Source organism: Ambystoma mexicanum, chromosome 3q (genome assembly GCF_040938575.1).
Source record: "Ambystoma mexicanum isolate Mex_15411 chromosome 3q, UKY_AmexF1_1, whole genome shotgun sequence".
Classification (NCBI taxonomy): Eukaryota; Metazoa; Chordata; class Amphibia; order Caudata; family Ambystomatidae; genus Ambystoma; species Ambystoma mexicanum.
In genome coordinates, this window is record NC_090926.1 from 1030660762 (window position 1) to 1030683526 (window position 22765).

General features: G+C 45.1%; 1 protein-coding gene across 1 annotated transcript in view; it reads right to left on the minus strand.

The window, feature by feature from the left end:
* The window catches only part of CBX2 (chromobox 2), a 42262-nt gene that overhangs the window by 14095 nt on the left and 5402 nt on the right, over positions 1–22765 (minus strand). Inside the window, exon 3 of the mRNA XM_069655204.1 lies at positions 8143–8208. Coding sequence (XP_069511305.1) covers positions 8143–8208 — 66 coding nt within the window. The remainder of the gene's footprint in view (positions 1–8142; positions 8209–22765) is intronic.

Consider the following 22765-nt stretch of genomic DNA (forward strand, 5'->3'; position numbering starts at 1 on the left):
ATTACATGTCCGCCATGACTTCACCCACAAACTCTGTCTCATCCTCCCCAGCTTGTTCCCGATAACAGTCGTTTTGAGAATTTTGTCCCCCTTGGTACAGATGCTAATACTTAATCTGCTACCTCATCCCCCTGCCTGCGACAGTTGACTCATGGTGTACTGCTGTATATGTTTTTTGCTTGGTTTTCTGTTGCGGGTGCCATGTGGCTCCCTTTGTTTCTTGTGTGTTGTCAAGACAAATAAAGTTTATAATTATTTTGCCAGAAAGTTTTTAAGGAGGAACCAGCGTTTTTCAGGCAGTTGGCTGCCCACGTTTCCGTCAGGTTTTCCTACGCCACTCTGCAAAGGCATGGGGCTGGCGTCTTTGTTGGACTGAGCAGTCTAGCTCCCAGAGGTCACACCACCACCTTGACTTCACCAGCAGTAGAGCGGGTCAGCTCCCTACAGGCTAATCTGAGGACCAGCTTTTCTGCAGAACCGACAGGTTCCCAGGTTCGAACTTGCCAGCTTCTCCGGGGATTGTTTTCCTTCAGTCCGTACTCTATTTTAGCTCTTATCTGGACCCACGGCAGCACATAGTATTTAGGTTGTTACCATGCCTTCTCGTGGCCAACTCTTCGTAATACTCTTAGAAAAAGGTGTGCCATCATTCTTGTTCTTTTCTGTGAGGTCAAGTCTCAAGTAGTACCACTTTAGGTTGCACTCTCCTGACTTTAGGTTCATGGGGGCAAGAGGGTTAGAGTCCCTTCATGGTTCGGGAGTCGGGCCCGGCAAGGTCCTGCATTGCACCACCCGTAGAGACTATTGGGTAACAGTCTCCCCTCCCAAGCCTAACAAGAAAGGGCTCCTCCTTGGGAGAAGTGATGAGACCATTTGAATCGCCACAACAGATGCAAAGGTGCACGGATGTTCCCAAGATTGCACAGTATTTCCTACTTGTGGTTGGTACTAAATATGCTTCTGTAGTACTAAGATCCACTGAGAGCAAACGCCAAAAACTTGCTCAATAGGCAGGTTTATGACAGAGTTAATGTTAAACCCCTCCCCCCACCAACACAGTAATCGCATATATACGGAACTGGTATTTCTACAGTTCTGTGGCAGATACAGTATGTGCTACATGAGTTGTAGGAGAAAAAAATAAATGTCAAATATTTTAAACCACAACGGTGCCATGTTATTTTAATAGAGTGGACATAGTTACAAAAAGCAACAGAACTCTTTACCATCAAGAGATTCTTGGGGCGCAGACTGGTTTCTGCTTCCTTTCTGCAATGGCAGAGTTAGAGTCTGCACATGCCCTTACTTCTGCTGGACTCCATAGGGATCCATTTTTTTGGACATGTTTAGGAGTTCAGACCAAACAAAATGCCTGTAAAGCTTTGAACCAAATACAATTTTTGAATTATGCCTTTATTGAAGGACACAAGGCTGTCGGAGCCTCATCCCTAACATGGCTGTGTGCACACAGCAGTGTACAAATTGTTTGCCCCAATCTAACTGTCGACACTAGTTTTGGTCCTACGCATGGTTTGCCCCAACAAACATTCCTTTACCCCAAAAACCATACGGTTGCATGTTCAGATCCCAGCCCCTCCAAAACGAAAGACTGCGGAAAATATACGAATGTTGGAAATGAACATAAGCGGGAAGGGTCATGTGGGTGATGGAGTGTGGGGCGTGTATTGTATACATTTGAGGAGAGTTACAGTAAATAAAGACAACAGTTTTCTAGAGCATTAGGTAGACACACCGCATATACAAATCATAAATGATATGACGAGAAACAGATGTGGCCCGGTATATGTAGGTAGGCCTGTATTCTCGCAGGCCATATTGAAACCAAAGAACAAGGCCTTGTGTTCGAATATTTCCCCCCCCAAGCGAGGTAGGGAACACGTCCACATTCTCAAATGTATCCTGAAATGTGAGTGGCCTAACAAGAGGGTTGCGGCCGGTCGTGTAGGACAAACCCATGAAGTCTTGAGCTGCCGATGGTTATGTAGGACACAAGCACCCCGAGACGAATTTGGAAATCCCATTTGAACTACCAGATGCCCAAACTCAGTCCTGCAGCCCAGAATGAGCGGCTGATAAGGGAGGGGGAAGGCCAAAAAACAAGGCCAGTGATTTGTACCAGGGAGAGCAAAGGGCGATGCCAATTCTTATAAGATTGCGACAGGGCGGCATGGTGGGGTGCATGTGTGTCTGGTATGAGAAAAGACTTGCTTTATTCTCATGGACACGGACCTCGAAATCATCCACAGAGCTCATGTTGACGGCTAGGTGCAAATCACGCAATTAGGCACCAGGGCAGTGCTTTCAGTAACCTAACCAATCACCTAACAGCATCCCAAGGTGAAGAGATTGAAACCCACATGGAGAAGTTGAAGGTGAAGAGGAGTGACCCTTGGGAGTGGGAGGAATGGTGTGGATGTAGCGAGCGAGGAATGGGTGGAAGGTACGGAAGACCCCATGCATTGTAAATAGATTGCTTTAGTTAATATATAAGAGCACTGTGGTGTAATGGGACCATTTCTATTGCTAGGAAAGAAGGCAGCGCTATAGAACAAAGAAAAGACGTGTATAGAAGCTCTGTATATTTAGTGGGTCTGGGATCTCAGAGCATAAAGGGGGGCGTGAGAAGTTGTGGTAGTGGCAATTTGTGAACCTGGGATCTCCCCACTCAATATATAGGTGGTGTGAGAATTGAAAAGTCGCTTTTATTTTGATCATATTGTTATTTACTTTATGACAGAGGCCAAGGGAGGGCCAGATTTTGTTGCGTGAAAGGGTGAGGACGTATGGGAGAAGATTATTGGCATTGGTTGCAGGAGGGCAAGGGACATCGGGCGAGTACAACCCTTCAGGTTCAGGGTGTGGTTTATTGGAATATTGTAGAACTGTGGTAGAGGGATGGCTGCGATGGAGCCAGCAACCCCATTGGAGTAGAAGAGTTTGAGCCATATGCATACTTATAGGGAAGAAGTTGAAGTATTAGAATTGTAGAAAAGGGTGGAAGACTTGATATCTGTATTGATAACCTAAAATGGAAAATGGCCCACCCACTACCTGTGTTCTGAACTCTACCACACCCGCTGCCCAGAGTGCTTCAGTACCTCCCGCCCCAGTGTTTCCTGCAGGAGTAGGTCAGTCCCTTATGATTTGGGGGGGGGGGGGGGGGAGGGGGCAGGGTGGGGTTGCACATGCTGCGTCAGGATACACCAATTCTACTTACGTCCCTTTGCTCGCTATTGCTCCCTGTGAGAAACCCGACAAGTCCCCAGGGATCCAGGTGGACAGGATACGGCCATTGCTATTGGATCCAGTTTCTGGGGGTGAACCAGTGAGTGAGGATCATCAGGATGAGGGGGGGGGGGCCTCGGGGAGTGGAACACCGATGGAGATGCAGTATCCCCTTCCTTCAACACCTTTTCCCCCCATCCTGCCCTTTAGGATATGTCAAAACACTGCCCCCCACCCCTTTTCACACACAAACACTTCACACACAAAGGACTAACACCAGAAATGTTTACCCGACATGTCCCAACACAAGGGTCGGGCAAAGTCAGGGAATTGACCTGCATATCACACACCCGACATCCCCTTACGGTCCCCCAAAGGGAAAAAAGGTGGAGCACGAGAGCACACTACGAGGAAGGCAGACCGCACGACGAGACAGCTATCCAGGTATGGCAGCTCAAGAGAAGGGACTGTGCATACCGGGAGGGTGACAAGGATAGAAGCGACCTTGCCCTTTCCAAGCAAGGCCCATGAAACCTCTACAGAAGGAGGCGCAAGACCGCAAATAGCGAGAGCTGATGACCAAGCCGGGGAGAGACGCTTGCCTATGTGGTACCAGGACTCCAGAGGAAGAAAGCAAAAAATCATAGCCAGAGATGTGATAAGAAACTGTTGAATGAAAAGTAGCCAATGGCTAATTGAATTGAGAACATAAAGTGATTGATGGGAAAAAAAGGGGCAAACATGGCACCACGTGGGTGCTCCCTCGGGATATGCTGGGCGATTACCCGATTAATAAAACTACCAGTAGGCCTTGGGAAAGGCGAGAAGAGGGGTCAAAGTGGTCCTACAGGGGTCTTGGAAAATCCTCCGTACAGTCGAAAGTCTTTGACCAACAGATGATTGTGAAGCTAAGGGAAAAGAATCATGCATCATAAGAGTTGAGGGGGTGGAGGCGAAATTACGTGTCCCCAAAATACATGGGTTTACAAGAGTGAACCCGGCAGAGGGATGTGAACTGTACAAAAAAAAAAAAAAAGACAGCCATAGTGAACCCGAGGGAGGCAAAAACGTCAAGTCAGATCTGAGCACGGAAGAGGGAGATCCAACACCCATTGATCTGCGAGTGCAACAAATCAAAATGAAAGAGGGAAAAGCCTTTTGAATGCACGATAGGGAACCTGATAAAGAGAAGTGATATTTGAGCGGTGTCTGAGCCCAGAAAGGGGGGGAGTGGGGGGTGCTTGAGGGTGAAAAACTATCACCCAAATACAGAGAGTTTTGTTGAACTTTTTGTTTGATTATTTGAACTATCAGATCCTTGGAAATCAGGAGAGACAACCTCTGAAGATCCTGATATTGATAGTACTTTCTATGGATCTGTGCCCAGAAGAGGGGGATCCAGAGGTGAAAGACTTCACCCAATGTATCTGTGAAAAAGAACTGTTTATTATTTGAATGGCTCATGACAGCAAGAGACTTGATAGAAAAGACTTAACCACAGAGTGCCCAGATTGCTGAAAACTGAACTGTTATCTCATGCTGGGAAAGCTCGAGCATGTGCTGTATTCCAAAGTCTCACCTTGTCCCGTGCTGAAAGGGTGGGGAAAGGAGACCTCAAGTACAGCATCCTGACTTTTGTGAACACCTCCTTCTTTAGAACATTATCCCACATTATTTAGCGCAAGGATTCGCAATAGGGTTTTCTTAGCATAGGCCCTAGTTTGACACAGCGCCACTAGGACTGCCTTATTTGATGGTCTAAGCTTGCTCCCATCTTAGATTTGGGTTTAGATTAGGCGTTTCTCCAACCTACCTTTACAGTTCATTTGTGTCCGTCTGTTCTTGATACTATGTCTTTTGTACATACCAAACTCCCTACAAGGCTCAATATCATAACCTCCCAATCATAGTGTCTGCATCTGCAAGAGTTAGAACACAAGACAGCTAGAAAGCCACAGAAGGAGTTGAAAAGCACTGAGAAAGGCAGAAGAATTGGCATGGGCTAGGGGAGATGGACAGGTCAGTGTGCGCTGGTGGGAACTGACGAATGGAGAGCGGGAGACAGTTGGTTTAGAATGGCTAGTACTGACATTAAGGATGTGCACAAAGAGAGGGAGGAGAGGGGGCAGACAGTATGGTGCGATGATTAATATGACTGGATGCGCCCAGGGGACGATGAGTGGGATACGATGGATGACTTGGAAGATGAAGAGCCATCCATGATTTCACCTTGGGTTGAGAGAGTTTGTGGGGATCTAGGTTAAGAAATGGGGATGTATGGCACTGAAAATGATCACTTGTGGGGAAGAAGAAAGCAACCAAGACAGTGGGGGTACATTATTGGACAAAGGGCCAGGGAGCCCAGTACATACCCTGGGCCCACATGAACAAAGTAATAAAGGACCTCCCCGCCTCTCTCCGCTGGAGCAGAAAAGTGGATATATGCATTTGAAAAGCACACGACCGGAACTACTTTAGCTGTGGGAGACTTGAAGAGTTTGTTTGTTGCAATGCTGGGGGAGAAGGCAGTTGACATTTGGGTCAAGGAAGTGTACAAGTTTGGTGATGATGGTCATGGAGCACATTTTAATGATATTGGGCCTCAGTTATGGGCAGTGCTGTTGCACATTATCCAGACACGCCCGATTTACAATCGATAAAGCAGCAGACAATGCGTGGGGGTGGAGGGTGAATATCCCCCTCAATACCTTGTGCAAATACAGGAGATGTGGAGAGCAGAAACGGGAGATTCTTGGGCCCAGGCGATTCCATTCTTTGATCTTATAGTGAAAAGGAGGATTCCTGAAGGAAGTACAGAAAAATAAGATAGTGGGTATTGAAACTAAGGGGTTGGCAGAAACGGTCTACATGACTGCATACGGTTACAAGAGAAAGGAGGAAACGGCCAACTGGGTGCAAGTAGAGGAAGCGAAAATTGGTACAGAAAGAAATGTTGCATTGGAAGGGGCAGTAATCGCGGTACAGACAGAATGGCAGGTAGAATCCAGGGGTGGGGAGTGCATAAACCCCAGGCGTATTACAGCGGTATGCTAGATTTCGTTATGCAAGGACAGTTCCCCTGTGAACAGGCATTAGCTGCTGCTACTTTTGCTATGGAGAAGTCAGCCACAATTACTATGCAGTGTTAGGTAGCTTTGTACAAGGAGCATGTCCACGTTGACGACAGAGGGTCTTTTTCCTTAGAGGAGTGTCTTACTGTCTGGTTGGAGGAGGTTTGCCCTACAGGAGTCTGCAACATTTGGCTCTCCAGATGTAGGACTACAAATCCCATTCTGCCGTAGCCAGCCATTGTCCAGAATGAAGAATCATCGAACTGTAGTCCAAAACATCTGGAGATCTGCAGGTCAGACACGCGAACTATATGCAGTCCAACGATGCACACACCTGCTCATAAAATCTGAATTTCAAACCCTGAAAAGGATGTGTGTGTGCAGCTTGAAAGTAAGATCTACTGAAGGCCATTTACTAAGGTCACCAGTCCCCGGAGGAAGCTCCTGGTCACTGGATAATGTTGAATACCCAGGGGTTGCTTTCAGCTCCTTATCCAACCTTAATTTCAATCCCTGCAGACCACCTAAAAACAGATATGCACAGTAGCCTCGGCCGTCAAAACAGCAGCCAATATACTGTGCATTTCCCCTCTCCCCCACCTAACCCACCCACCATCCTTCCAAAACCATCAAAGCACATGGGAACCATGCAAATGGAAGTGATGCCTTGTATAAACCTCAGTAAAAGAATCACCAAGTGTAGTGTTCCATATAAGCACACATACAAAACCTACACTCCCTACTTGACAACTGTCTGCCACACTGCTGGTCCAAAACGTTTATGCTGTACTCGAAATAGGAGACCACCTACAACACAAGATGCCCATGGTTAGGACTGCCAGTCTGTACGGTTTCCTCTTCCACTAGGTGTGGAATCAACTGCATGGACCCCTGCTTCACAACCCCATTCAAATAGTGCAGATAACCATATCCCATACCTTGGATTCTGGCCAGGACTCAGCCATCACATACTCACCAGTGTTACACTGCCTTGTAATCATCTGATGAACATAAGACAATTACTAAAGATCTGCAACTCTGTTGCTAAAAGGCCAACTCAGCCTTCTAACCAAACATTTACAATAACAACCCACTCCTGCTTAAGGATAAGCATCACACAGTATTTGCTGACCTTTGCCACCCACCTTTTGCCATTTCCCCTCCGTATTCCTAAATTTGCCCACATAACAGCAGATGGCTTTCTGAGCATCAACACGTAGCAAAGGTCGAACTCATTCTGCTCCTATGCAACGATAAAACAAGCCTTCCCTGTACCTGTGTTGGCAAACCATGCACCCACAGATTTCGAAATTGCGGGATGCTGTTTAGCTCCTGCTTCTAGCCCAGAAGAGCCTGGTTAGCTGAAAGCCAAAAGCTTTCCAGGAGCTACTTTCAGCTATCAAGGCCAACTGGTGCCTTGAAAATATGAATGCGAGTATTAACTGGCTCTGTGATTTTACCGAAGATTTATTCTCAGCATTTTTCACCGAGAAAAAAACGATTTTAAATGCCTATATAAAAAAATAATATAAATACACATCTCGTCTCATGTGGAAGTTGGTACTCACTCCAGGTTCCCCGGTGGTAGCTCCTACCTACTGGGTGATGCCCGATTCCCAGGAGCTGGTCTTGGCTCCGGTTAATAGAACCCTGCACTCATAACATCAGTTTTAAATGCAATACCCAAAACGCCAAAGGGGCACGCAGACGGCAACAGCCACAGTAAAGTAATATGGGAGCTGTTAATCAACCCTTTAGTCCTCCCAGCCCCAAAGAAAATAGGACATAGCCACAAAACTTCAGTAAAAAAGAATAAAATAATTACCTTTTCTGGAATGCAACCAGAAGTCTAGGGTCCAGAATGTTCTCCTCTGGCTCCCAACTGTTGTGTCTGAAAAAGAAGGGAAAGAAAATAACAGGGCATGCCAATTAAATGAAAACATGTTTTTTTTATTAATTACGTGTTGAGCAAGAATGTATTCTTAAATTCATGCTGCCCCACCATCTATATGACTTATGTACACTTCAAAAAAACACCATTGATTCATGTCTTTAAATCAGGAGCCAGAAAATGTAATAAGCATAAACGTTATTAATCAAAACTATGGTCAGTACCAGAGAACATGCCAGAAATGAACAGCTAACAGAAAGAAAAACACTGAATTCTTGAACACTTTGACTGATGCAGATAACAGGCTTGTGCACCGATAGTTGCCAGGTGAATGGGACTAGGCAGGATACATAGCATCAATCACAAAAACGGGTAACTGAGATTGCTAAAGAAATGCTGATACACTGTGCGGTTTGGGCTACATGCCAACAGTGCCATGGATTAGGTTGGATATCAAGCAATGAGAGTTGGGGGGGGGGGGGGGGGGATGGGCTCCTTACAGAAAATACATGAGAAGCAATTACATCAGCCGCATGGAATAAGTTCATATAAGTAAAGAAAATATGGTGGAAACAAATAGCCCCCCTTCCTCAAACTATTTACTGCATGGCCATTTAGTTATGTAGGAGTATAAATCCGTAATAAACCGAAGAGTAGGGAATCCCACTCTCTGGGTTGGGGGAAAACAAAGCTTTTTTTTTTACAGAAAAAGAAACAAGAGGATGCAATTTACAAAATATGCACAATTTAATATAAAATGCTGAATAAGTCATGAATAAAAAAACAAACAAAGAATTTCATGCAGGAAAATCAAAAACATTTTTCTCTTTGGTTATAGTTACATTTTTAAACATTTCATTTGTCTCCAGTTTCCAGGGTTTCTTTTTAACTTATTACAGGTTTTCCAAGACTTAGAATTTCTTGTAGAAATTGGCATATTGTCAAGATAAGTTGCCGTTCAGCATCTCCATCCATCTCTCGTCTGTCTCCATTATTTGCTCTCCTATCTTGCAATGGCCGCCGAATCTAGATCTTTGTTCTGAGAGATTGTTGCATTCCATTAGTAGGTGGAACAGAGTGTCTGAACAGAAGCGGCAAAAATGTTGTGTTGGAGCGATTGGTCTGGTTTTGGCTAGATAGAAGAGTGTTGGTATAGTGTTCGTTCGGACTTCGATATATTGCACGGATTTTGGCATCAGGAAAGATGGTCAGGTAGGCTGGTAATTCGTTGATGGATTGAATGTCTGTCACATTGTAGGTTGAGGGTGTATTTTGTTTTTTCTTCAAGGGTTTTTATCCAGTCATTTTCCATGGTTTTTATTTTTGCATGTTGAGGACGCACCGTAAGCATTTCATGTGAGATTTCTTCTGTTTGCATGTGTTGATCCAGATTGCCTTTCCACTTCGCGAAGATTGCATTGTTCATTGCTTGCTCCGTCATGGAACTTCAAGATTTGAATTGCTGGTGTTTTCTCGTCGGTGAGGAGCTTACGGTATAGGTCTACTTGTTTCCATAAGACAATTGAACTGATGGACTGTAATGTCTGATCCTAGGCATTGGAAAAGAAGGTGGCAGCTGCAAGATCTTACGCCAAAAAAAAAGGGCTTCTAGTTTTGTCCAGCTATAGTCCATTGCGTGTATCATGGCTTCTGTTCCATAGACTATTGTCGGAATCACCTTTTGCTTGTAGTATGTGGTTATTTGTTTGAAAGAGTATTTGCCGAATTTGCGCTGGATCACGCAACCTTGTCTTGCCAGATATTGAGTCTGTTGTTCCAGCTTCAGAGTCCACTCTTTTTCAGATTGGTTTATGTGGATGCCCAAGTGTTTGAATGCTGTTACTTCTTCAAGCTGATTGTCGTTTAAATGGATTTTTAGTCGTTTTCCGTTATTGGTCGGTCTGTACAGTTGCATGATTGTCTTTTTTGTATTGATGGCGAGTTCGTTAAGATTCATGTAGAGGCTTAATTGGCTGAGGCCGTTTTGTAAACCTGATGGTGTCTTGATCAGGAGAATGATGTCGTCCGCATATGTCATGACTGTTACCAGTGTTGAGTTAATCTTTGGGGGATTGCGGGCATCGGACTGTAGGCGAGTCTCGATGTCTGCAGTAAAGAGATTATACAATGTGGCTGCTAGAGGGCATCCTTGTTTTAGTCCATTTTCGGCTTTTATTTTTGGTGTTGTGGCCTTCTCTTTTAAGTCTTATTGCTATGGTGGTGTTTGAATAAAGTCGTTTGATTGGGCCTAGTATGTCATTAGGGCATTCCCATTTTTCAAGTTTATGCCAAAGTTTTTGCCGGGATATCCCATCAAAGGCCATGTGGAGGTCTATGAAAGCCGTGTAGATTTTTGATTTGTTGTGGATTGCTTCGTGTTTTATCAGATTTAGCAATAGTAAGTTAATGTTTGTCCCGACATTTGGGGTGAAGCCAGTTTGTCTTATTGCGAAGCGCTTTGTTTTTGTGTCTGTTGCCCACTGATTTCAGTTTTTTCAGGAGAATAGATGCAAACAGCTTTCCTAATGGATCCATTAACGCAATTGGGCGGAAATTTGTCGGGTCGTCCCTCGGACCTTGTTTGTGAATAGGTACGATGGTCACAGTTTTCCATGATGTTGGTATCTGGTTAAGCTTGTTTATGAGCGTCATGATGTTCCTCATGAGATTGGCCCATGAGTGTGGATCTTTCTTTATCATTGCGTTCGATGTTCCGTCAGGGCCTGGAGCACGAGATATATTGAGTTTTTGGATCATCTCAAAAAATGTCTTGATAGCTGCAGTTTACTGTCCACTTTATATTCTGTCTTTGCACATTTTTTCCAGTTTCTGATGACCGGGCTTTGTATATTTTTGTGTAATTCTCAATCCATCGGTGTTCAGTCACGTTTCCTGTCAGTTTTTGCTGGTGTGCTGCGTTGTTGTTCAGAAGATAGGTCTCGGAGATTGTGTGTTTTGTACGTTTCTAAGATTGCTTCTGCATCTGCTTGTAGTAGCATCATGTTGTGCGTTTTGATCCAGTTTATGTAAGTTTGTTTGGCCGCTTTTATTTTGGCGAATGATTGTCTTTTTTTTCGTCAATTGCCGCACTGTGTTTCTCAGTGCCCTTTTCCTTTCAACTAGCTCCTTGTAGTAGGAGTGTTGGCGAGTCTGTAAGGTTTGCTGTTTGGCTGGTTTGCAGTGAGGTTGAAGTGACCACCCGTAATTTAATTTCTGGTCATCGGGTAGGTTTTTCCCAGCTGTGTAGACTTCTAGCGGGGTAGGACGCTTGGGCTGAGGTTGGCGCGGCATGTCTTGTCGATGTACGACAAGTTGGTTATGGTCGCTCTTTGTTGTTGCAATTATGCTTGTTGTTTGTACTGCATCTCTTAGGAAAGATAAGTGTAATCAATTATGCCAGATGATTTGGCTCTGGACCAAGTGGGAAAGGGCTTACCTGTTTCGTCTTTAGGATAATCAATTGATAGTAGGTTACGGATGCTGGTTTCTTTGATCAATTTTTTTGCACAAATTATTAGTTTTTCATTAGGAGTTGGTAGTCCATCTTATTGCCATAGGTGTAGGTTTAGGTCACCACATAATATGAATTCAATTCTTGTATGTTTAAGAATGAGATTGTCAACTGTAGAAAGACACCATCCAAGAACGCTTCATTGTTGATTGCCACTGGGTTCCAGTACAGATTCATGATTGCAATGTTTCTTTCGTGTTTGGGTGAGTCTGGGCCTTCCTTTGTCGTTATTTTTATGACTGTAGTTTGTATCCACGGGTTGATGTTTGTTTAGTGCAGTATTGGGGTCAATCTTGATTAACGTTAGTAGACCCGATGAGGGTCTTCCTTTGATTCTTGTCGGGGCTGGGTTTAGGAAGGCTAGAAAGCCGTCACAGCATGGAGTATTGGAAAGCCAAGTTTCTTGAAAACAAATGATCCGATACGAGTCGAATTTGGGTGATGGGTCATTAAACAAGTGGGAGTTTCCCCGTGTGTTCCATGAGCACAGGGTCCAGCTGTTTAATATGTCGGTTGATGGTTATGAGATATTGCTCAGCTCTGTAGAGTTTAGGCTGTCTTCCGATGCATACTGACGTCTGATCGGACGATCGTTGTAGCTCATACTTGTTTCGTCTTGGTTATGTATACTGTCTTCTAGGGTATACTGTCTTCTGACTTGGCGATCGCCGTTGTTGTTGGTAGCGTTATGTTCAGTTTTGAAGTTATGGCGTGCGGTCTTCTTAGGGTGGTCAGACACAGTTGGAAGGTTGTTTGAGTGGTTATATCTCTCGTTTGACTGTTTTCTCAGATGTTCTTGGTTAAGATTTGATGTGAAGCCGTTTCTGGGGTCTTCCTTTCTAGTGATATCTTCATATTTCGTTTTGGTGTCAGGCGTACAGCTAAAAGCCAGCTTGTGTAGCGCGTCTTTTGATGTTAAGATTTGCTCCATAGTTATTTTGTTGTACAGTTTTAGCAATATTTTGTCATTGGAATTTTCGTCTACAAAAGGCAACTAGGTCGATGTCTCTGGAACGTACTTGGATGAGGTTTGGAATTGCCTGGAAAAGGATTAGAATGTTTGCTCTGTTTAGAATCAGTTTGGTAGGCTTCGTAATGATATTTTCTATTTGCACCGTGTGGCACTCTGTTGACTGAAATGGGTTCAGGAATATTGGTTCAGATAGGTCTGTGCGTCTCTCGGGTATTGTGATCCAAGGTTTTCTTGTGTTGGATGAGTTGGGGAGTGCCTGGTTCCGGTGCGACTGGTTGTTTCATTGAGAAGCGAGGTTGAGGAGATTTCGTCATAGGTTGACTGTTTGCTTGGAGCGTCAATTGAATTGGTCATTAATCTGTCTGAAAACAATTATCCCTTACATCCACACTGGGAATAAATGCCTCAATCTGAACAAGCATATCCATATCTACATTCATGCTTCAGTTAGTTTGTGAAAAACACCAGTTATTGAAAGTTTATCCCTGTAGTGGATATCAATTCATTTTCATAATCCCATTTTCAGCTATTTCAAACGAGACCATCCGGTTTTGACATAATGAGGACATTTTGACCAGGTCTTCACCAGGGAACACAACTACCCAGAATAATGGGCTTCCGTTCCTTAATCATGGATGTGTCGCTGAGGCACTAGATCTAGTATCACCATGAACTTTGTATTGCTGGCATGTGTTTGCCCGAATTACACAGCAACTAAATTGCTACTCCTCAGCTGTGCTAATAGCCATGCAGTATTGGATTCACACGGACGCGTTTGAAGATGTTCCAGGCCACATTTCCAATCACATAAGAAACCAGTCTCACTCCGGCGATCCTTTCTGCCTCCCAATTGTGGATGTAAGAGATAATGGTTTTTGATTTTCCTGCATTAAATTCTTGTTTGATTTATTTAACATTTTTATATTAACTAAATAATTTCTCACTTTTGTAAATTGCACCCTCCGGATTCTGTTAAAAAGAATAAAAAAGTGGGTATAAATTATAACAAACCTAAAGAATAAGTCACCGGAAAAATAAAATACCTTGCATAGTCCCACATCAAAGTCTGCGCTGTAACCCCCAGGGGTATCTCAATCAACATCACTCAACCAGGAAGCTCCAAGGTAAAGAGTGGATGGGATAAGTAAGACCAGTGGCATGGCTTGCACGTCTGTTCGTCAACAAACGTGGTCATATCTGTGACGCGAGCCCCTAGACAGAGCGCCGATACAGCAGGAGTTTCCAAGAAATGTATGTGCGGCTGCGTCATACTACTACCACCCCACTACCTATTTCGAATACAATACGTCTTTGCTGGTTCACAGGTATTATGTGCCTCCGATGGCATTACATTGTTGCTTTCATGTTACTGCTGGGTGTTCTCCCTACTGAATGCATATTTTTTAGGCTATTGTGCTTGCATGCGACTATCGCCGCTTTGTTTCTTCATATTTAGTGCAGTGTATCAGAAAGGGATTTAGAGTCCCAGATCACTTTTGGTGGACACTGTTCACCCGCGGCTAGGAGTGTCCTCGTTGACCCGGAATTTGTAACAAATAGCCAGTGTTTGGTGCACTGTCAATGAATTTCTGATGTTATTTTGGCCAGTCCAACTATACAAGGATGTTAATGTGATTTACTGCGCCCAGTCACCACCGGAGTGGTCACCAGGCGCGCTGACCCATCTGAAAAGTAGGGTTTGGGGGAGGGGTTCCAGGGGGTTAGCAGGCTGTAGTGGGAATAGTATAGCGAGCTGTGATGTTCTGTTGACAGCTTCAGTTCGGCTTGCACCGTCCGCTGAGCTGGAGCGCAGTTCTCGGGTCGCTGCGAGCTCAAAAGCGTTTTGTGTTCGTCTGTTGCAGTGTGGTGAAGTGTGTGCCGATTGCTGTGCAGAGAAGTGGGTTTCTGTATGAAAAGTGAAGGGGAAAGTTGAGGTTTTAGAGTTGGGTTAGCAGGTTTTTCTTACCTCCCTCTTTGCGCATGCTTGCTCAAAATCTAGGATTATCCTGTGCGTTTGTTTCCAAAGTTTGTCAGCCTAGTTGACAGGTATGATCGGGATGGCAGTTTTCCTCGGTATTACTTTAGTGGTTTGTTTACCTGGCTGAAGCAGGAGTGTTCCCCCAGCATGGGGTTCGTGATGTTTAGGTTAGAGGATTCTGGTCCCTCACTGCCCGTTCCCGTGTGGGGTCCTAACCAATCTAGGTTTCACCTGTGGGCTAGCGCTATGCGGCCATGGCGTCCTACCCGCACCCTCCGGTAAGGGAATATCAAGTTAGGGATGATCGTTTCTCTCTGGGATTCTTTTTACGCGCTGCCTATTTGCTTCATAGTCATTTCCTTCAGGTTCTGGAGCAAACAGCCAAGTTTAGAGTCGTTTTCTGAATTGAAGATTATGCAGATGTTTTTTTGGTAGCTTATTCCAGGTTATTGCTGCCAGGCGAGAGAAAGATGATGCTCCATATTTTAGTTGTATGGTTTTGGTTCTATGCATATGTCCTTGCTGAGTGGTCTTGTCGGGTGGTAAACATTTTCTCTAGAACTCTGCTACTTGGCTGTGGATTGTTCTGTGCGTTCTGCACATGGATTTAAATGCTATTCACTGTTTTATTGGTAGCCAATATAGCATTTCTTTGGATGCGCTGGAGTTTCTTTAAGTCATTCTGGCATTCCTAGGTATAGGTCGTTGGCATAGTCTACCCAATGAGGGTGGTGATGGTGAGTGTTTTGTGGAGGAAAGAGGAATGGTAAGATCCTTTTCACTGCGTGTAGAAGGAAGAACATTTTTTCTCGATTATAGAGTTTACTTGTGCCTCAAGCGTTAGTTTGTTGTCCATCAAAACCCTCCGTTTCTTTACTATCTTTGATGGAGCTGCCGCTGTAACAAGTTCCATCTGCCGGGGGGGGGGGGGGGGGGGTTTAGTGATTGTTTTCTATGCTTTTGGATAGGATCATTATTTCTGTTTTGCCCAGGTTGAGTTTGAGGCAGTTAAGAGTTCATCCAGCAGAGTTCTTGTACACAGCCTTCCAGTGGGTCTCTTATTTTGTAGACTTTGTGGGTCATCAGCATAGTTGTAGCTTGATAAGCCGTGTCCTTTAATTAGCTTAATGAGTGGAGCTAGGTATAGGTTGAAAAGCAATGGGGGGGAAAATATGATCCTTGGTACTTCATAGATGGATTCCCTTGAGGTGGATTGGAAAGGTTTGATCCATTTAGTAAGGATTTAATCCATAGTAAGGCGAGAGGCGTGACTCCTGTTTCTTCCAATCTCCAGATGAGGATGTCATGGTTGACTGTCGAATGCTGCAGAAGATCCAGAAGTATTAGAGCTGTGATTTTGTCAGAGTCTGCATTCGCCTTTAGATCGTCCCAGATTGAAAACCGTGCAGTTTATGTTCCTCGTCGGTCTGAAGCCTACTTGTGCCTGATCCCGCAGTAGGTGTTCAATGAATTGTTATTTTAGACAGGTTTTGAGTAGTTTAGCTGGGTACAGGATGTTGGAGATGGGTCTGTAGCTGGAGTTCCTCCACGTTGCCTGATGTGTCCTTGAGGAGCGACTTCAAGTATACGGATTTGAATGAAGGTTTTTATAGTATTCCATGGGTGCTCCTTGTGTGAGGATTGATTGTATATGTCTGGGGGCCAGAGATCCATGGGGGAGGAGGGGGGGCAAGTCTACTGTATTGCTTAGCAGCCTGTCGAATGTCTCCACCGATATTTGGGGGGGGGGGGGTGCTTTAGAGTTTGCTCTGGCAATCCTCGGATGGGTGGGTTGCATGTGGAGGTCGCGTGGTCTGCTTTGTATGATCTGTGGACGGTGCTTTGTTTTTGAAGTGGTCTGCAAGGTAGTTGTATAGTTTCAGTGACGGTATCGGTGTGGTGTTGCAGCTAGGGGGTGGTCCTCATTTAGTTTATGATTCCAAACAGTTATTTTTGGCGATTCTGTCAAAGTATTTCTTTTTGGCCTATTGGATGTCCTTTTTGTACAAGTGGATTTGTTGCTGGAAATGAAATGTCTTGACCCGGTCGTTTTTATTCCTCCATTTTAGACCAAGCTTCCTTTTTTCCCCTTCTTTTCATGGCACTGAGAAGGAGGGTAAACATTTTGCTGTCGATCTTTTAGTATGATAGGTTAATTATTACGCGCTTAATAGCCAGAGGTTTCCAAGAGCTGACCTGGGGAATCGAACCTATGGTTCTCCGTGTCGTCTTGCTTCCAAGGCGAGCACGTTGCCGCTGAGCTATCCCCCCTTTGCGCAATGGGGTGAAGTTTTTCCTCCGTCAAGGTCAGCTTCATCCCTTGTTGCAGGTTTGTTGATTTCTAGTAGTTCATTTAGGTTGCTATTATTGATGGTCCTCTGGTTTCTTTTCATGGTCGTCAGTTTGTCGGGTTGTTTGGCTGTTGATGTAGCCATCGTGATCACGAAGGGGATGAAGAGGTGGTTGTCCAGAGGATCTGTATTGGTGGCGCCCTGGTAACGAGGTTCTTGTTGGCAGAGTGTGTGTAGTGTATTGTCCCGCTGCGTGAGTTGCTCCTTTGACTAGCCGATATAGTTTCATGGTCTTCAGTTGTTTGGCAAGTGTTGTGCGTGTGTTTTTTTCGTCAAACCAGATTCTGAAATCACCAAGCGCTATCAGGTCTTCCTGCTCAATGGCTCGCCTGGCGATTTCTAAGGCGAAGGCACCCACAAAGGTTGCATCGTATGTCTGGGGTCTGTATATCAGAAAGAATGAGGATTGTTTATTTGCAAAGGATAAGGGATTTGCAATTTGATGCTTAAGGGTCTTTTAATTAATTTCTAGGTGTTCCATGTATGCTATTTATTGTATTCTTGTTAGGCGCTTATACATGAAGTGAATACGGTTTCAGAGCGCCCATAGGGCAACAGGGAAGAGAACAGGGGATGAGAAACAATTAAAAAACACATAAGAGAAGACAAATACAGTGAGCGGGGAGGGAGGGAGGCGAACCTACTATGCCTTGCGAGTGTTTTCAGAACGTGCAAGTGGAGATGGGAGGGGGAAATGGGATACGTGATGGGGTGCTCATGGCAGAGCAGGTGATGTGCAATGTAAGGCAAGTGCAAGCATCCAGGGTGGAGGGTGAGCCGTGGCAAGTGCAGAGGATAGACAGAAGCTGGGGGGCGATGCCCCGAGGATGCATAAGGGCCCAGAATGCCAAACTAGCAACTGAGACTAGCAGACGAGAGGGGGAGGCAAGGTGGAGGTAAAGAGTAAAGTCTTGAGTAGATTCCGGAATTAAAGAATGTCCTGCTCAAGATGACATGGGAGGGGAGAGGCCATTCCAAAGAAGGGAGCCAGCTGAGGAAAGCGATAGCCGACCTGCCCTCTTGTTTAGCAAAAACGCTTCACACAGAAAGAGTTGGTGCCAGAGGAGGAATATTTAGTAAGAGTTGCAGATAGTTGAGTCCCCCATACAGCCATGTGGATGGAGCGATTTCAATTTAATCTGAAACAACTGGGAGCCAGTGAAGACTTAAGGCAGTAAAGATGCGGTCTCTGGGCTTGAGGCCAATGATTAGTCGCACTCCTCTATTCTAGATTAGCAGGAGGGGGGTCGATTCAGGAGGAGGCTGTTGCAATAGTCAAGCTTAGAGAACCAGGGCTCAGGTAACATTGAGCTTCTGGGGGAAGGGGATATGGTAGGGTTCCTTTGAGAAGGAAGAGCTGAAAGTGGGACTTCAGTCGGGATTCCCAATGTAAAGTATTTCCGTTTTGCAGCCATTAAGGCAGAGATCATTGGAAGTGTGCCAGGCCTGGATGGCAGAAAGGCATTCAGGGATGGATAATGGAAGGTACAAGAGGGTCAGCAGGAACTTTGAAGAGTTGTGCGTCATCAGCATAACACTTGAAGTTGGGGAGAAGGACAGCTAGCCGAGTAAGGTAGATGTTAAAGAGCCATGGCGAGAGGATAGAGCTCTGGGGAACAACACAGGTGAAGAAGGAAGTCTGAGAGGACAAGGATCCCAGAATTACTTGGGAGGAGCGGTCAGTTGGAAAGGTCAGCCAGTCCAGTGCCCTCTCAAGAGATACCAAGGGGGTCGTGGAGCCTTTGTTCATACAAAGATGGGAGTGGTTGGCCATGTCCAATGCAGAGGAGAGATCAAGGAGGAAGACAGCAGGAAGTTAAAATCCAGGGATGGGAGCAGTTCATCACGGGTGTTCAGAAGAGCAGCCACTGGAAGCTCTGAATCCAGACTGATGGTCACGGAGACCACCATATTGCCAGTCTGCCATCTTTTGTTTTTCCAGCTTGCGAGCACTTGAAGTTGTCAGGGAAACAGTTACGGAATGAGATTTTGTAATTGTCTTCTAGCCATATTTCGGTTATAAATAAGATGTCAATAGGTCCGTCGCACAGAGGTCCAAGATATCTGTGGCATGCTAGGACACTGACCTAGCTTTGATTAGATTGCAGTGGATCTTTTTTGATGTGGTTAGGTTTGTTTTTTGATCCTGGTTTTGTCTCGCGAATGTTCAGTTGGAGTGCTCCTTTGTTTTTTGTCGCAAATTGGTTGGGGAACCGTGGAGGCTGCTTCTTCGTTGAAGCGGTCTGTTAGATTGATAGTAGGGTTGATGAATTCTTACGCTTCATCATCTTTTGTGTTATGATGTGGTTGTTGGCGGTGCCCTTGCGTTTGTGATATATGGAGTAAGGGTGTATCGTACCTCTCTTGGATCCTCTTTTTTTTTGGTTGAGTTCCAATAGGTTCTCGTCGTGTCTGGCCATGCCGGTGGCGCTAAGCGTCAAGGTTCTGAGGTTGTTGCTAGGTATCCTCTTGCGTTGTGATAGCTGCCTTTTAAGGGTAACTGTCTGATAAGTGGGTTAGGTTAAGGTTTCCTCTAGGGGTGGACAGTCTAGGCGGGGTACTACGTGTTGCAAGGGGTAGCACAGTTAGTATGGAGGTCAACTATGGGTTCCTTGTTAACTTGAGCAGTTACCTTGGCTATAGTTACTAGCTTTTGGTGATTGCAGGGGGTTCCTGGACAACAGGAGGGCCCAGGATTCACTGACGGCAGACAATGATAGGATACACCCAGGTTTGAGATTCCTAAATAGTGGCAGAAAAGGCCTAGATTTCACAAAACGGCAGGCAGTGACAAGATACACCTAGATTTGAGAAACCCAACATAATAACACAGCTTAACGTAGGTGTCTGAATGCTTTGGACAATTTCTCAACCATACGCAGCAAATGTAATGACAATGGATCATAGGAGTCATAGCACAAAACATGGAGACATTTTGCAGACACATGGCTTACAGGATCCGCAATCCAGTGAGTAACACCAAGTGTAGTAATCAGAGGAGGTGATAGTAACGACAAAGAAAGACCAAAATAAGCATGACGCAACCCTTTTCTGTGCAAGGAAATGCATCCTTACACATCCTCAGAACCATTCTTGAAGATAAACTGTGGTGGTACATCTGAGTGCAGATGTTCCCAGGAAGCACATTGTATAGCCTGGTACTGCCTCCTGGGTTGTCCAATTGCATCGACTATGTGTATTTAATAAAAGCAGTTATGTCAACCAGAAATGACGTGCAGAGTAAACAGACATAGGCAGTCCCTAGGTCGGGTGCCTTTACAATAAGCTTTGGTGGACTGAATAACTGGGAAAAGAGCAGGAGTGTTAAAAAAAAAAAAAAAAATACTTGGGACATAAAAGTACCATCCGTCGGCAATTGCAAAGCAAGTTTACATTTGTTGGCATTTAATATTTTCAGTAACTGGGACATCCTTTGGTGGACTTGTTTGCAATGAGTAACAGTCTGTGCTCAACAGTGATCATTCTACCAGAGATAAGCCAGCATTGGAGGCCTTCCAGAAACATGACCCGATCGCAGACACTTGTAGGGCTACTCCATATTCCCACTGGGAAGCACTATTCTTTGGATGACTCCCTCGAGGAGAAATACCCTCTTTGGCAAACAAGTACTGAGCAACCTTTTTGCTTGAACCCTGTGTGAGGAATTCTCGACCATTCCACAATCCGCGCGGGGAGAGTGCGCTCAATTGGGCCCTTTAACAAAGAAAAATGAATGATGGAGCCCAACCTCTGAGAAAGGTTTGCAGCCATACGGCACCCATTTAAAGCTGCTTACCCCGCAAAATTCATAGTCACATGAACTTGGGAAGACAGCCTACAGGGGCAGTCTTCCCCTGTCAAATTGGACATGGAGGTCTTATAATTAACTTGAATTCCAATATCTTTGGATCCCTTCTGCTATACTTGAGGTGTGGGGGTCGATTGTTGGTCGAGGAACAGATATTCATCCCTGGGCCACTGGTGCTCCGGAAGTTGATTTGCTCCTCCATGCATTTCATTGATCTGCAGTCTGGTTTCCCAACTGGTTGCGAAGGAAGGAGCACTGGAGAAATATCGTCAATGGTGGTTCTGGCAATTCTAGTTCTTGATCAACCTCCCTCACAACAGTGACCTGTTCCCCCTAAACATACATGCCGTCAGTCTCGAATGTGGAAAAACCAGTGAACTGCGATGGGTTGGTGACGCATGGGTGGAGACAGGACGCAGGAACGTATGCATGCGCATATGGGGCCCCATTCTAAAAGCCTTGAAGTGACAGCATCATCTTTTGGAGAAGCTTTATCCCCCATCCAGCCTGCGACACAGGCTATTCCAACCAGTTGTGACTAGGAGTACCACAATGACCACGAATGCCCTTTTCCCAGATTTAGCGTGTAATAGTTGTATGGTTAAGAAAAGTCCTGTAGGCTGACAGAATCGTGAGAAGTCTTCTCAATTCATAATTAATGTCGCATCTAAACACATTCGGTTTGCAGCCTCCAGCATAATCAGTTCTACAGCTAGCTGACGTGATAAGACACCTACAAGAGTGATGTAACTGGATATAAATCTCGTCCAAGTTCCAATAAAGGCTTTGCCCATATTAGCGTCCATTTACTTGATTCGAATGGTGCATGGCCTCACAAAGCGTAACCTTCCTGTTTAGTCTCTACCTAAAGAATACAAATTGTAGAGCTAAATAATCCTGCAACCATTCCAGAGACATGTTAGCCCTGTTTGGTAGCCTTGCCATATTATGCCTCCAGACCACAAATCCATTATCTATAAAGCGGCTTTCTTCACTATGGAAAGCGGGCGATATTTTGGCTCAATCGCAAAAGCACATTAAGCAATAGGTGCACGAGCCCGATTACACACAAAGCTTACATTCGCACCTCTGACCACGATCAACCACTTGCGAAAGCCAACGAGCAAGAAGGCAGATGGACAACCAGGCATGCAACACATCCATAGAGACAAATGAAACACGCACAGGAAGGCAGAACCGGTCGGTCTACGGTTGCAATTCCTGTAAATATATTCACCACACGCCAAGGTCAGTTTTGTCAAAATGCGATTGGAATTCCAAGTGGCATTAAAGACCACCTGTTCACAGCCCATGTTCAGAGGAGGCACAAACAATCCAAGATCTGTCTCCTGTCGAGCGAACTTTTCAATAGTGTATTGGAGGTGGAAACAAAATCAAATGAGTCACCAAGGAGGGTGCGGCGGGCGTTCTGTAGTTGTCGGTTGACAACTCACTTGCCATGCATCAAAGAGGTATGTTTACCGCTATAATTATGTAAATCATGGGTAGCATACAGAAAAGTGGCACAGCGAGTAGAGCGCTCGCTTTGACACCTGGGCAGAGCCTGCTAACGCAGGTTCGACTCCCGGCAGGGCCAAACTCAGCCTTTCATCCTTCCGAGGTCGATAAATGAGCACCACACACCGTGGGTAATAAAAGGCAGCGCTCAGATACCTGAGGGTTTGTAGCGCTATATAAGTGCAAAATTATTATTATTATTATAAAAGTACGGTTGCACTAGAAACAAAGTCGGAAGGCGGGGAAGCTGGTGACATTACACAAACGGATTGTAGAAGCAGATGGCAAAGAGGTGGGGGAAAAGGCCCTGCTCAATGGAAGAAAGCCAGTACATCAACGGTGAAGCTCAGATTTCAGCAGGCATGGACCGTTTAAAGAACCAATGCTTCGACTCAGCAAACGTCAAACGCAGGGTGTG